Source organism: Echiichthys vipera (assembly GCF_963691815.1).
Source record: "Echiichthys vipera genome assembly, chromosome: 18".
Lineage (NCBI taxonomy): Eukaryota > Metazoa > Chordata > Actinopteri > Perciformes > Trachinidae > Echiichthys > Echiichthys vipera.
Window position 1 is genome coordinate 12493047 of NC_139843.1, and position 16061 is coordinate 12509107.

Below are 16061 nucleotides of genomic sequence, written 5' to 3' on the forward strand. Positions count from 1 at the left end.
ACGTATTACTTGGAGCCTGACAAGATTGCGACAAACGAGCCCAATTATTGCAGAACTTTGCAATTTTCGCCACTTCTGACCTGTGTGCCAATTTCTGTGAGCCTATGTGCATCCTAAGCCCCACAAATATGCGATGGGGCAGTAGAAAAATAATAAAAATAACAATAATAATAATAATTCATCAAAAACAATAGGTTTCCTGGCACTTTGATGCCCGGGCCCTAATACATTTTAATATTGTGCATGTTGCAATTATCAAAGTGATTTAATTTGGAGAAACACACAGAAAAATGAATAAAACATTTTCTGGCAGCCAACATGGATGGCAAGTATAGATGTAATGACCAGTCGCAGGCTGATGAATAGCTTAAAAGAATGCATTAACACATCAGCAGATACAGACATTCCAGCTGGGTATATCATGGCGCTGCTCTCCCCTGTCTGGTGTTGCTATGCTAATCTCTTCTTATGTCAGTTAGGATTACAGCGATCAGGTCTCCCAATTTAAAAACTTTGTTGAAAAGTAGACATGGCAAACATTATGACAAGTTTCTGTTTGTGAACAGTAATCTATAGGCTGGAGATAAGAGGGTGATTTAACCACAATGTCTGTATACATTTCACCTCAGTGAAAGATTTAGTGGCCTTCCTCGAGGCCTTAATTTACGCGTGAACGAAGTAACAATTAAACTCGTCAATTAAAAACTGATCCCTGTAAGAATAACCTTCTCTGAACTTCACAAAAATTATACAAGAACAAGCCTGCACTAAAGCACACTCCTAAGTGGGCTCGGGGATTGTATGTTTGTTTGTATTCCTCTGTACGGTCTAAATGGCAGATCCATCAAACAAGAAGCCACTAATTAGCTAGGAAGGTCTTAAACAGTTTGAGCTAACTCTAGAGAAAAAAATACACTGAAGATATTTCTTTTGGTGTTGGGATAAAGGGTGTCTAAAACCTCTGGCAGCCTTATTTTTTTTAAAGCGGCTGGAGAGACAGGAAGAGAAGAGAAGAGAAGAGAAGGGAAGAAGAGAAGATATTCAAATAAGAAGCTCTAGTAAAACAAATGTCCAACATCCATTTTTGTCTAACCTAAGGATTTAGTTAATAAACAACCATCTGGCACACAACATCAAGTTCTGGGGATCCAACATGATACATTATACGTTAAAACATTAACTTGGACTTCTAATTGTCCCCATCAGAAAACAGTAGTAGTAATTCAAATTTTTGGAATAGTTTGACGTTTTGGAAATGCACTCACAGTATTTGCTTTGTTGCTAAGAGTGGGCTGTTAAAATGTATACGCTTTTTCAGGAGGGGGGCCTATAGGGACAGGTCCCAAAATGGAGTGTTTCAGACAGGGTGAAAACTATATATGCTATATTAAGTTATATTAATGTTTCTTTTTTAATGTTAAAGCATGTAAACATGTTTTACCAGAAACCCAAAATACAAATATGGACCTGGAATTTAGCATAATATGGGACCTTTAATTCCTTTAAAAGCTGAAGAGAGAAGAGATCATTTTTGGATTTACAAGGTATTGCGTATGGGGATATTTCTTGGTTGGGTGCAGTGACTTCCTGCGAAGCAACAAATAGACTCCAGGTATGGATTAGACATAAAAGATAGAACATGTTAATTAGTGAGTATTGCTGGTAGGTAGATTTTGTTATCTTCAGAAAGGGCCAGGCTGGTTCTTTCCCCCATGGTTCCAGTCTTTAGGCTTAGATAAGCTAACTGGCTGCTGGCTGTGGCTTCACATTTAAAATTATGTGACACAAGCATGCACACATAGAAAGCCGCTCATATGTTGCTGTTGTTTATGCTAATACACAGTGATTTAGCTCAAACTAAATGACCAGGTAGTGTCTTATCTTCTGGGACAGGGATCCAAGAATGATACAGTGGGCACAGAACTAATTCATATTAATGAGGTTACATGCAATGGCAATCAGCATCTGCTGAAAAGGTCAAAATGATCTAACAGTGTTTGTTCAACATGTGATAAAAGGTGATGATTATCTTTTTAAAAAGACTTAAATACTTTACCATTAGGGCTTTCTTCATCTATGGCGACGATGGTAGCAGGAGGACCCGATCGAGACAGTTTACATTCTGGGAGAGAAAAAGGAAAAAGGAACATTTAGAGATAATATTGGTATCATTTAGTGCCTTCATAGCCACTTTAGAAAAGCTTTAAGTGTAAAACCCAACAATGAAGCAAATGGAATTTTAGCATTTAAAGGAAAATGCTTTACAAGGGGTTCTAAGTTTTCTCCTTTTAAAATAAGTGGCTGCTGCACTCACTCTGTCAGGGTGTCTCTCTTTGAAAGGGAATTGTACTCTGCACAGCAGCTATATACTGTAAATACAGTATATATAAGGTATATATACCTGTATATATGAGATAGAGTGTCGGTTATGAGTGCCAACAGCAGGGGACTGAAAGGAGTGAAGGTGGACAAAGGTCAGTGCTGGAGAAAGAAACTGAAGTGTAAGGCGTTAGCAGAAGAGAGTGAAAAATCTGGGATCAAAATGGAGTCTGGACAGAAGTAAATGAAAAGAAATGGAAAATTTCTGATGTGGACAATAGCAGTAAATATTCAGACATCATAAAAGATAAGCCTGGTAGATATAATCTATAGTTTATTAAACGCAGGCTTCTCTCTACAGTAAGAACAAAATAAGTTGGCTAGGAAAAGAGCAGAAGAATCATATAATTGAAGTGAAATGTAATAGAAAAAGAGGTAAGAAAAGGGAGGGAAGACTCAACAGTGAGGGGAGACTAATGCCCATTTTTTCATCAGTAACGACAGACGTGACCCCTCTATAGTACAACCATCTCTGCAAGGTTAGCAGGGGTTAATAAACCAGCACAGTGACTGAACACACAGTTAACAGGAGAAGAAAGAGGAGATAGTTCTTACCCTCATATTGCCAGTCTGCAGTTTGAGACATCCCGCCCGGAAGGAGAGAAGAAGAGGAAAGTAGCAGCCAAAAGTAGGATAGGATGGAGGAAAAAGCAGAAGAGAAAAAACATGAAAGACAGGAATCAAAAATAACCAAAAAAAAGGAGAGTCGAACATGAAATGCAGTGAAAAATGGAAATGTGCATGTACACGTACAGTATACAAATGTTGATGTGATCATCTCTATAAGCTGTTGCACCTCCATTCACAGCAGTGACATACTCCTACTGTATTACTATTAGTAACCCCAGCTGAAAGCCTAAAATGGTCCCATTCAGAGGGGGAGAACAGCAGCAACATTCAAGGATTCTCCTTTATCCCTCCGTCCTCGCCAGAACACGCAAAGTACAACACCCACTTTCACCAGACAGGGCAACATTATTGTTCAGCTCTCGAAGATGGTTGGAAAAAATCCCACAGGGAGGCTGTAAGAAGGATATCTGCTCACCTAGAAAATAGACTTCATGGAACAATGATCACAATTTCTCTATCGCTCACTCTGTCTCCCTCTCTCCCTCTCTCTCTCTCTCTCTCTCCCTCTCTCTCTCTCTCTCTCTCTCTCCATTCCTTTCTACAATTAAACATTACAACTTTGTGACATCATCGATTATCTCAGGATTCTTTGGTATTGTGTCTCGTTTCTTACTGGGGGAGACAACATTGCGTGTTCCCAAATATAGATTAAACAGTCCTAGGGATCCGGATTAGCTTACTTCTACCTTAAAAAAAATATCTCAAAAAACAACTCCTAACAAACTATTTTCTCCTCCTCCATTTCTGCTTTCTCACAGACTTTCTTCTTTTCTTTTTGTTGTTGCTCTTTTTAAAGCATATTTTAGTATCCAGAAAAAGTGCTATATAAGTCCAATGTATTGTTATCATTATTATTATTATTATTATTATTTTTATTATTATGTGACCCCTACTGGTTCACCCTAATGTCGTGCTCAGAAGGAGGTAGAACATTTATTCTTATCTAACAGGCAGGCTGATTTAAAACTGACCCTTAAACCCAGCCCCTTCATACTACACCATATACTACACTCAACACTTACACTAGGCTGGCTTAGCCTGGCTTGGCTCGTTTTGACTTAGCCCAGCATGGCAGGGATTTGCAATCCCATTACAACAGGGCTAACTGCTTGAAGGTGTGTCTTCGGTGGCCTGGCATTTCAGGGCTCTGGCTCTATTTGTGTATTTTGGCTTGTTTGTTCATAACATGTGAATTCATGAATATTTTGGATATTACTTTACAGAAATTCCTGTTCTTAAGTCATAATGTCTGCTGTTGCTATTTAGAATCTGGCACGTCTGCAAGGGTTCATCATATATTAGTGCTGCTAGGATAATCTTCAATGACGATGTTGTTGTTGAAGGACGGTTGGGTTTACAAAGAACGGGGCTGTGAAAATAAAGACTGAGGCTCATGTTCTGTCACATGTTGTCTAGTTTGAATTAATACATGTTTTTTTAGAGTAGCTTATGGTTGTGGTTAAGTATTAAAGGAATAGTTCATCATTTCAGGAAAAACATTTATTCACTTTATTTGTGGCGAATAACGACCTCTTACAGTCTTGTTGACAAAGCAAGGTTGCCAGGCAACCAGTGGAGATGCTGCAGAGAAGTGTTGGATAAACTGTAACTCCCTCTAAAACTACACATTTACCACATACTATTTTCTATGAATAAGCAAAAATGATGTGCTTATTAGTGTACTTTAGAGGTGCTTCTGGATAGTAGTTTTGTTTTTTTTAACTTTGGAGGGACCAGGTTAGCTGTTTCCCCTGTTTCCAGTCTTTATGCTAAGCTAAGCTCCGTATTTAATGAACAATTATGAGAGAGCTCTTTATATTATATAATTCCCTCAATATGAGTTGTCTAACACAGCTTTAAAGATGGTAATCATTCATAAATTGCCTGGATTGGATATTGTAGAGGAAAACAAATTAACTATGTTGACAGTAGGCATCTTGCAGATACATTCTAGCATTATTTTCTCTACAAAACATATTAGTTTTATATGAACTATAATTTTTTTTTTTAGAGACTGGGTTGGGCCAGCTGCTAACATTTTAAGGTTTAATATGTGTGATGTTCCTGCTGTACCTTTAGTTCCACCTCTCTGTGCAGGTCCCCCGACCAATTTAAACCCTCATTAGCTTTCCGGCCACAAACACGGCGTGTTGCTTGTGCTCTCATCTCCCGTACAATGTTTCATTGCTGCTGAGTGAGAATTTTACCCTGTCACACTTTTGAAGCTTTTCTATGGATGCATCCCAGGTTAGCAATCAAGAAAGATGCACTAGATATATGGGACAATATACATAGTCTACAGTACCAGCTGGTCTGTGTGTGTGTGTGTGTGTGTGTGTGTGTGTGTGTGTGTGTGTGTGTGTGTGTGTGTGTGTGTGTGTGTGTGTGTGTGTGTGTGTGTGTGTGTGTGTGTGTGTGTGTGTGTGTGTGTGTATGAACAGCAGACAACAGATGTGTATCCCCTGCTTGACTGCCTTTTTATCCTTCAGTGTAAGCCGATGCCCCTCATTTACTAACCATTTGTTCTCTATGGGGCATCTCTGTCTCTTTCTCTTGCCTCCTCTGTCTCTTCTCATCTTGCCTCCCTCTACCTGTCAGTCTGCTTTCCCCCCTCAAATAATAAAAACTAAATGGGATGAAACAGTAAACAGTCTGTAACTTAAAGTGACAATGATATTTCTAACTGTAGATAATGCTCATTGGAAGTCCATTCATTCATTCATTCATCTTCAACCGCTTGTCCCTGTCGGGACAGGACGCCAGTCTATCGCAGGGTGGAAGTCCAATTTAATAATAATAATAATAATAATAATAATAATAATAATACATTTTATTTAATTTTATTGTCTCCAACCACCATCAATTTGAAGAAAGTGTTGCCCCTTTCTTTCAAGTTAAATCTTGATTAAAATAAATATTTCCAGGTATTTGCAAACCATGTGTAACCATGGGAATGAAATTAATTATATTGCCCAAATTGTCAGCAGGTCCTGAGTGGAATCATCATCAAACACACTAGAGAAGAGTAAATTGCATAGAAATGTAAATGATCTGCTCTCGTTTCATAAAGGTCACAGGCACATTTTCTCACAGGGGTACACTTGTTTATATGAGATCTAATAAAAGGGCATCTATAGCACAGTTGTGTGTGCACAGTGTTCTTGTGTATTCAGGTACTTGTCCTCCTCAAGTGTCCACTCATGCTCACACTCAAAAGTTTACTTGTGCATTTCTTCTCACTCATTGATATGTACTTGTCTTCCTGTAAGCACTCACTTATTCTCCAATAAGCGCACACTTGCTGCTCTCCTCTATCAAAGTTTCTGGGAAAAAAAATAATCACCGAAATGACTTTGTGCATGAGCAAGTGAATAAATCGGTTTAATGCCAGGTTTCTGTCAAGCTGATGAAAAGCCCCATGGAGAGCTATGTGAGGGGAATGGGAGGTTGAGTGTTCAAGGTGTGGACCACATAAAAAAAAGGCTTTGAAATAGACCTATTTCCATTCAGACAATATCCCAGGCAGTCAATGAGAAAAGCTCCAAACAGATTTATCATCTTCCCAGCGCCGCTTTATTTAAACCTGGAGTGTTTCAATCAATATAGTCCTTATTTACTATTCAAATTTTGTCCATCTAAATTTGGCAGGCAGGATAAGCAGGCACAGGTTGCCAAGGGTGGCAGGAAAAAAAAGTCCCCATTAAGAACAAAGTCGACTAAAAAAGCAAGGGGAAAGAAGTGACTGTGACTGCAGATGAAGACAGCAATGACCTGAGAGTTCAAAAAACACTTGAGCTTATTGAAAGCAGCTATTGTTTTTCTTACACACAGACTCAGCTCAGCAACTGTCTCCATGACACACACACACACACACACACACACACACACACACACACACACACACACACACACACACACACACACACACACACACACACACACACACACACACACACACACACACACACACACACACACACACACACACACACACAAACACACACACACACACAAACACACACACACACACACACACACACACACAGATGCTAGAGTTACCATGAAATATAAATGCTGAAACTGTGACTCATGGGGCACCTGGACAATGCTTAATGTGTTTTTGTGTGTCCACTGGATACTTAGAATGAGTCACTTGACAGAGAAAAGCTGCTGAAAAAAAAAGTATGAATATTAATCATTCCATCTTCAACCGCTTGTCCCTATCGGGACTCCTGCCCTCCTGTCCACCCTGGACAGGAGGGCAGTCTGTCACAGTGCACATAGAGACAAACAGAGGCAGACAACCATTCACACTCACATTCACACCTATGGTGGACAGTGCTAACCCACACACCACTGCGCAGTATGAATATTGACTTTAATTATTTGTTATTGTCACAGTATTAAAGGAGCATGTTAAGTCACTTTAGGTTAGGAAGCCACTTAGGTTGTTTTTTTTTAAGGATTAAACAAACAAGATTTAACATCTCAATAAGTAATCCCTAGGCTTTGGGCAGAGCCAGGCTAGGTGATTCCCCTTATTTTGAGTCTCAGTGATTATCAGATGCTGGTTTAGCTGTAAGTGTCCCATACTGTATAAAGTGATAACCATGTCTTCTTTTATTATAAAGCAGCTTGAGGCGCTATATAAGGCTGCAAAGAAGGTGCAGAGGCACCGAGAGCGCAGGTGTAGAAAAACTGACTTATCAAAGCAGACTGGGCTTTTTTGGGAGGGGGACTTAAAGGGACAGGCGCTAAAACCGAATCGGTATATTCAGGCAGAGAAAAGATTATATATTTTTTGAACATTAAGCATGTAAATATTTTCTATTAAAAAACTAAAATACAAGTATGAACCTGAAAATAACCATAAGATGGGGCGTTTTATGAGAGAGCCTTAGTAAAAAGAAACAAGTGAGCTTAGTGAGTCAAGTTAGTTTCCAGTCTTTACGCTAAGGTACGCTAAGCTACTCAGATGCTGGCTTTAGCTTTAACTGGTAGATATGATGGGGATGTCGATCTTCACATCTAATTTTCTGCAAGAAACAGATTAAGTGCATTTTCCAAAATGTTGAACTATTGTTTTAAAGAAAACAACTAACTGTTTACTGTATGTTTGTGTGTACTTTTCTACCCCACACTATAAAGTCTTTTCTGAAGAAGGCATTAACATGTATTTTGGTACAGTGAATAACATGCTAAGCACAGCAATGGAACGTAGTGAGGAAATAAAATGCCAGGGCAAGTTTACACACATATTTGGAGAGAAAATACCAATTATAGCAGCAGTACATATAATCCAACAAGAATTTAGCTGTGTGTGTGCAGACTGCAGAGGTTAACTCCATGGCCCAGAATCAGCAGACATGGTCCAGAAGAAAGAATTGGCGAGCTGAGGATGCTTTCTTTCCAAATGATGGTGAAGAATACCACAGGAATCAGAGCTATCGCCCTGGCCTGTTTCCACAGAAATAATTGACTCGTTTCATCTGATGATGTTTCAGATTGGGCCTGTGAAAGATGCACAGTGGAGCCCATTTCACAAGGCAGTCTTCTAAAGATTGTAATTTTCTGTATTCTTGTTTCTTATGCAGTGGGGAATTGGGTTGAATGATGTTGGTAAAACAGTCAGGTAAAGCAAACAACCTTAAAGCAATAGTTTGACATTTTCGGCAATCCCTCACTGTCTAGCTGAGAGTTGAGAAGGTCGATATGGGTCTCCTCTCTGTGTGATAAATATGAAGCAACAGCCAGCTGCCAGTTAGCTTAGCTTAGCATAAACACAGGAAGCAGGGAAAACAGCTTCTAGCTCTGTCAAAGGTAACAAAATCCCCAGTCCCAAAAATCCTCCTCCCCTAAAGCTCAGTAATTAATAGTGGCCCCTGACTTTCTAATTTCTAACATTTTCTTTAACAAATAGGTTCTAACGCCTTTCTATAAAAACATTTAAAAAATGTTGTGCCATGTTGAGAAAACATGGTGCTCATTTGAGTATAAGTTATACTTGACTGCATCCTGCTTGTTACCATCTGTTAAATAGTTGCTTGGCTACCTTGCCTGGAGTCTAAACTGTGAATGGGGAAATGTTTCAAAATATGTTGGAATAGAATGTGAAACATATGAAAAAAGTAAGTTATCTCTAGGGACATGATCTGATATCTGAAAGGAGAGAGGACTCTGAAAAAGCTGCTTCTGATTTTTTCACTGTTGACTGATGGCCACAGAATTTGGATGTGACACTCAAAAAAATGGCAAGTAAACATTTTATGATGAAACCGTCCATTGTGGTGAGCAAGACTGAAGTGAAGTTGGGAGATGGAAGAGTCTGTCATCTTTAAGAACCGTTTTTAAAGTCAGTCTCTTAGTTTTTAAGGCACTGAATGGCTTTTTCCCATTTTATATCACAAATTCCCTTTCATTTTATGATGCTCCCAGAACATAACATCCTCCACAGCTGCTCTTTTAATTGTTCCCAAGGTCGCCACAAAAACCTTTTGGGATGCTTCTTTCAGCCACTGCGTCCTAAAATATGGAAAACTCTACCTCTATAATACAATCATTGGACAGTTTTAATCGACAACCTCAAAACATATCCTTTCATTACTGTCTGTGTATTTAGTTTGAATTTTTAGTTTTGCTCTTGAATTGAAAAAATGATTTTTGTGCATGAAAAGTGGTGTATAAACAAAGTGTTTAACATTCATGTAATCAATATGCTTGTGTGAGAGGTCATTAAAAAACAACTTCTTGAATACCCTTTAAAATAATGCAGCAAGATCTGTGGAAAAATGTGTTTCAGATGTCCTTTATGCACACAATACAATAACGGGGATTAATGGCATAACAGTGACATAATATTGTGAATAATATGTGAAGTAAAGTGTGTGTGTGTGTGTGTGTGTGTGGTTGTTTATCCATTTACAGTGTTTTACAGGGTGTATAAGCTAATTATAAAATGGGTCTTTTTGACATAACTTAATTACTATGCAAAGAGCCCCTTTGAGATAATGTACTTATTAAACGCACATTATTAAAACTGTGTTAATGAAAATGTTAAAACAAAAAAGGCACTCTTGTCATTTCTTTCATTCATTATAACAGATGCCCTGGTGTCTGTTCTGCAACACGGACCACAATGCATTTCAGCCCATATGCATAAAAGTTTTGCAACAGGATCGACAGGCTTGACTTCTAAAAACATACGATGCACTCTTTCAAACAAGAGGATTGAAAGATATGGTTGCAAGCAGACAGGAGAAAGGGTGTTTTCCCTCAAAAAGTTCAGGTGCCATGTCCTTTTTTAAGCTTCCATCAGCAGGTACACCAATCTGCACCTCTCCCTGGGGTCCAATCCCTCTCCGTCTTTCCTCCGCTACCCAACCAGCCAGCCATTCATCCATCACACAATCATCTATCCATCCATCCTTCTTTTCCCCTATCTGTTCATCCATGGAGGACGAGGAAAGATCAAAAGGGGAAAAAAAACTGGGGGAGGTGAGAGGAGACGATTCAGGGGGACAGAAAAGCAAAAAGAAGGAAAAAGAGCGGGTGGATGAAGGGGTGTGAAAAGAGGAGTAAAAGTAGAGGACTGGAGAATAGAGACAGTGTGACCTTGCGTTAGATTGATGTTTCTCTGGAGAAAACGGATTGTAGACCCACTAGCACACACACACAAAGACACACATGCACACACAGGCTCCGTGCTGTAGGGATCACCACTTTGTCACTGTGCTGGCTTATCCATTATCCTGACTCTCTCCCTCTCGCTCTGTCTCTGTCTCAGTATGTCAGGTCTGTTCCTGGCCAGTGAGGGGCTGAACACAGCTGACACCAGTAGTGGTGGTAATCAGGTACTTGTTCTGAGGACACATGGTGGAAATACATAAACACCCCTTCTGTAACCTCAAATGCTCTTATGTCAGCCTGCAACTGTAGTGTAGGATCAACACTGTTGTTTTGAGGTATGGCGTGGAATTTGACTCTGCTGTAGGAGAGCGAGAGGATGAAAGTCAACATTTAAAAGGAATAGTTCAACATTTCAGGTAATATGTTTATTTGCTTTTTTCTGAGAAAGAGATGAGACGATCTCATGTTTGTGCCTTAAAGGTACCTTTTTTTTTATTTCTTTTTTTTACTTATAGTAGTGTTGCAGAGCCATATTTAATTACACTGCAAAATGAAAAATATATTTTCTAAGTTGCACTCCTAAAAATCTGCTTAAGGGATGGTCATTTTGACCTCAAAGACACAGTGTATTTGCAAGGAAACTTGCCTTTATGTGCAGAGTAAGACTCAGGATGTATTTAGGCTAGCTTACTTTCTTGACAAGCAACAGAAAGGCGATGTGACTACAGGTATGTGCAGCTTCCCAGAGTCTCAGTCCAGTTGCCAGTTTTACAGTCTGCACGGAGAACAATACAATTACTGAATGGAAACTGTGTTAGCTGGAGATGATGCACCAAGGTACGGGGTGGTAAATTAAACTGTTTATTTAAAGGTCCCATTTTGTAAAATTTGCCAGTTGTGATGCTATATAAATATTGTTAGAGATTAAAAATGCTCAATCCAATGAGAAATGCACACAGCCCGTATTCAGAAACTGTGACTTTAAATGAGCCAGCAGGGCTTACGTACGGTTGTGATGTCATAACTATACTATACGGTAGAAAGTGCTGCTACAGTGCCGCTACAGTCATTACTGGCTATATTAACAGAGAGTACATTTAAAACCGAAGGCTCAGAGCTCAACAAGAAAATACAGACAAAACTAATAGAGCACAAAAAAGCATCACATCCTTTTTGACTACATGACTGATAGTTCTCCTGTTTGTTTCAGTTTGAGTTTGAACCTGACTCTGTTGCAGGTGCTGGGTGGGTTGAAAAACTGTTGTTAATCAAAAAATGATTCATATATTATTATAGATTCCTGTAACTCCCCCCTAGAAAGCACTCATTTTATTTTTTCACTGTTCTGTTTACAGGTTAAACATGCAACATATATCAAGATCATCAAGTTAAAAAAGTCTTTATCTTTCCCGGTGCCTATAGTCCGTATGCCAAGGCTACGCATGTTCTGCCGTTTTCTTTGTATTTAGGCACACTTGGAATGAAAGAAAATAAACCGTAACCATAACCACAGATCAGGAACCAAACAATCTGTCTAAGATGTTTTACTTGTCTCCTCCTTTCTTCCTTTCTGACGTTTTATCTGAACTCGTCTTTATCACTTCATCAGTAAGGACTTCCAACACAGACTGAGGTTCTCCAAAGCTATACAAGTGCTGTATGTGTGTGTCAAGGACAGACTCTCCGGTATCATTCACTTAACAGAATCCAACAGCTGTAGATGTCTTTTGAAAGCAATATACAAAAATGGAAAAAGGAGAGGCAACAAAGAGGGTGAAAAAAGCAATGACTGAGAAAGAAGAGCAGGAAAAGTTCCAGAAGCAAAGAAATACCAATCTAGAGAATTACTGGTCTGCTTCAGATATGGGGGTACATCAGGGAGATGACAGTAGCCGAAGAGAAGAAATGGTCGATGAAAAAAATTAAAGGCAGTGAAAGAAAAGGGGGAAGGGCTGAAGTGAGGCCAGATGGGTAAGAAGCTCACTCTGGATGAACCATTTAACAACAAAGGAAAGCAGTAATAAATATTAAAATCACCTTGAAAGTTCCAACTCCACCCACACACACTGATGCCTCCACACATGCTGACACACGCGCAAAATATGCCATTAATCTGCAGTACCAGCCCACCGCGGTGGCACAATTGACATTAGTGGTGTAACATATTTGTCATGAGCACACATAGTGTCCTCCATCACAGAGACGTACAAGGGGTGGACACAATATCACAAACACCTGCACACTGTAATAGAGTCGAATACAACAATGAAATCAATCGCCCCATTCAAACAGCCTGTTTGTTGTGTTGCATTTATTACGCCCCGCCGTCTGTGTGAAAAGCATGGAGACGGAATGGGGGGACAGATCTAATCACAGTAGTCACAGAGCTGCCACAGAGCGACAAAGCAGCATTCAAAGTAGCTTATAACTTACAAAAACAATGGGCCCGATGCAAGACATTTTCATATTCTTATCTAAACTTTCTTTTATTCCTTTTTTTTCGTATGTTGGGCTCGTACGAGTGTGCTACGTCAGGGCCAGCTGGTGTGGAAGTGGACAATACTTACATTACTTACTTCATTTATTATCTTTTCTTCTTCTCTACTAGCACACACACCATGATGAACATACAGGTGGTTTCATGCTAGTCCACGGATTGATAATGGTGGCAGTTATTGATGTAAATAGTTTGACATTGTATTGTTCCCCTCTCTCTTATCATTTAACACACTGCAGCTGTGCACACACACACACACACACACACACACACACACACACACACACACACACACACACAGACACACACACACACAGTTTCATTGTCATGCAGGAACTCTCATAGACAATCACCCAGGTGTAAAGGAATACATTCACAGCAGCATGAACACAGCGACAAACACACATCATCACAATGACTCAATATACGACAACTCAAGCATAACTCTTTTCAAGCCTTCTGTTGTGTCTTGTTCATATTCGCAGATAAGTCACATTCCATTAAAACAACCGGTGAAGCACCGCCTACATGCCGCAGGCTTCAAATGAATTCATAATCAGAGTCAAGTCAAGTAAAATTCACCAGAGCAGAGGGTTCGCATTCAGTCTGCTATTTTCAGCGCCAGTAACAATGAATAATGTTACGTTTAAATCCAACATAGCTAGAGTAAGCTTTTTTTTGTGCTTCAAGTCACACTGGTGTCAGCACTGAGCATTAAAGCATTAAGATCTTAATTAGTTATGGCAGGTATTTGGTTGGAACAAACAGGAACAAAAAGGTTTTGAGCTGTTAAAACTTTCAACCCAAAAGCCTGATCTGACACATTGTGGTCTCTCACCCTCATTAAAATATCCTGGCACTCTTGTCACTTTGGAAAATGGGAGTAAATATAGTATCTTACTGTACCTCTGGACCCAGCCTAATTACAACATACCAGAACTTTTGTCACAGGTCCAAACAGTTAAAATCATCCGCTCATCCTGGGACTCAAGATCATTAAAAACACACGTCATGAGGGGACTCAAACTGAGTAACATACTGTCTGTCAACTCGAAGAATCCGGGCTCATTAAAACATACTATTCTTGATATGTACAGATCTGCCAGAATAAGACCTGCAGTCCTGTTTTTGAGAACCTGTTTGGAAAACACAGTTTTACAGGTGTAATTGAATGCAGGTAGACAGATGGGTCCTAGGAGATCTGAATTGAAGGGACTTTAAGAGTTGTTCACTGAATTCACAAAAAAAAAAAAAACCCAGGCCATTCCTTCTACCTCTGCAGAGAAATATTATATACTGCACCTTTGGCTGCAGACCCCTCTCAGCTAAATGGCAACCAGATAAATCACAAGGACTAAGAGTTAAATGGAATTTTAATATTCTAACAAATCGAGCAAAAAGTCAAGAGAGCACTATGCGGAGCTCTCCAATCGGTGATGGATTGATTTCTGTGTTACCTGAATCTTTACATTACACTCTATCCCAAGCCTTTTGGTATGTATGCTCATGTGTTATTTCAAAACTCATCTGAAACATGATGAAGGAATTTGGGACTGAAGCACATCAATTCATAAGCTATCTCGCTAAAAAAGTTCTGAAACCTGATAGATTTGGTGGTGTATGGTCTCCATAGCAACTACTCTCTGTACTTCTGTCTTTGTAGGTGTTTTTTGTAGCCGGATATAATTTGAAGTCTCTTTAAATACGAAAAAAGGTTATAACAGATACTTGCTATTTCAAATTGATGAGGTGATCCTCTTTCTTCAGTCCAAAACTGTCCTTTCGACCAGCTGACAGCTTGTAACTGACGCTACCAGGCTGTACTTAGGCACAGATTGACCAATGATTGAATGCTGATAGCAATAAACACAAAGTATAACTATAACTGATGAAAATGTAATTAGTTTTACATGTATTTTGTCAGTGACCAAAGTTCTGGACAAAGTGTTTCATTTTGATCTGATGATGGTGCTGGATGAAAGTTAATGTTATACCAAAGAATTAATCCTGACTGAGACACTGTCTGTAGCGAATTTCATGGAAATACATCCAATAGTTAGTTATATAATTTACTGTAGTTGTTGAGACTAACTTTTAATAATTTACTGTATTTTAAGTGTGGCCCAGGCAGAAAATATTAATGGCATACCAGTGAAATGGAATAAGAACAGGAAAAGACTGTAGTAAATGATATAATAGGAGGTTACACTGAAAATACTACTTAACACCCTTTGACAAATTGTGTTGTGGCTGAGGAAACAAAGCACTAATCATCTTCAATCATCAAAGTAATAACAATGAATCAGGGAAATGTGCCACACTGCAGCTCAGTGAGATGTGCTCACTACCCAAGAAGAGCCTAAAGTCAGAAAAGCCATGTGCAGAATCCTGATATTAAACCCCCGCTGAGCTGAGCGGACCCGATTCAACTCTCAATTATAAAACAGAGAGAAAAGATGATGACAAAGACCAAAAGTGGGACTGGAAAAGAGATGGATAAGGAGAGGCAAGATAGAGACTGCGTTTACCGTCTGTGTCTTGGCCGAGACAGGTTGATAGCAGCAGCAGATAAAGGACTCCTGTTCCCATTATGCCCGGCCATTTGACCTGGCCCCGTGACAGTGGCCCCATTAAGTGTTTTCTAACCATCTTCACCACCATGCTTCACCAAGCATCCAGCTGCGGGGAGAAGAGGAGAGTAAAAAAAAACACAGGTCAGTCACAATCATCCACCTAATTTTTAGTGTTGCAGAATGCAACATTGAAAGCAGTAATTTCAGGTACTTCCTTTTCAGGCTATGCCACCTGTGCTCTGCCTTTCAGAAATCTTGAAGCACACATTTACATTCTCAAATAAGACATCTGCCACTGAAAGAAACAGCATTAGTAATACATAGTTTCATATAGCAGCACTGTATTTCCCCCACCC

The 16061-nt window shown here is 39.4% G+C and overlaps 1 protein-coding gene across 1 annotated transcript in view; it reads right to left on the minus strand.

Annotated features, from left to right (window-relative positions):
* Window positions 1-15793, minus strand: part of LOC310960442 (protocadherin-15-like) — a gene marked incomplete at both ends in the record, with an annotated part of 148445 nt that extends 132652 nt beyond the window's left edge. The window contains 3 exons of the mRNA XM_083932147.1: window positions 2057-2122; window positions 2935-2949; window positions 15661-15793. Coding sequence (XP_083788273.1) covers window positions 2057-2122; window positions 2935-2949; window positions 15661-15793 — 214 coding nt within the window. The remainder of the gene's footprint in view (window positions 1-2056; window positions 2123-2934; window positions 2950-15660) is intronic.
* Between the last annotated feature and the right edge of the window lie 268 nt (window positions 15794-16061).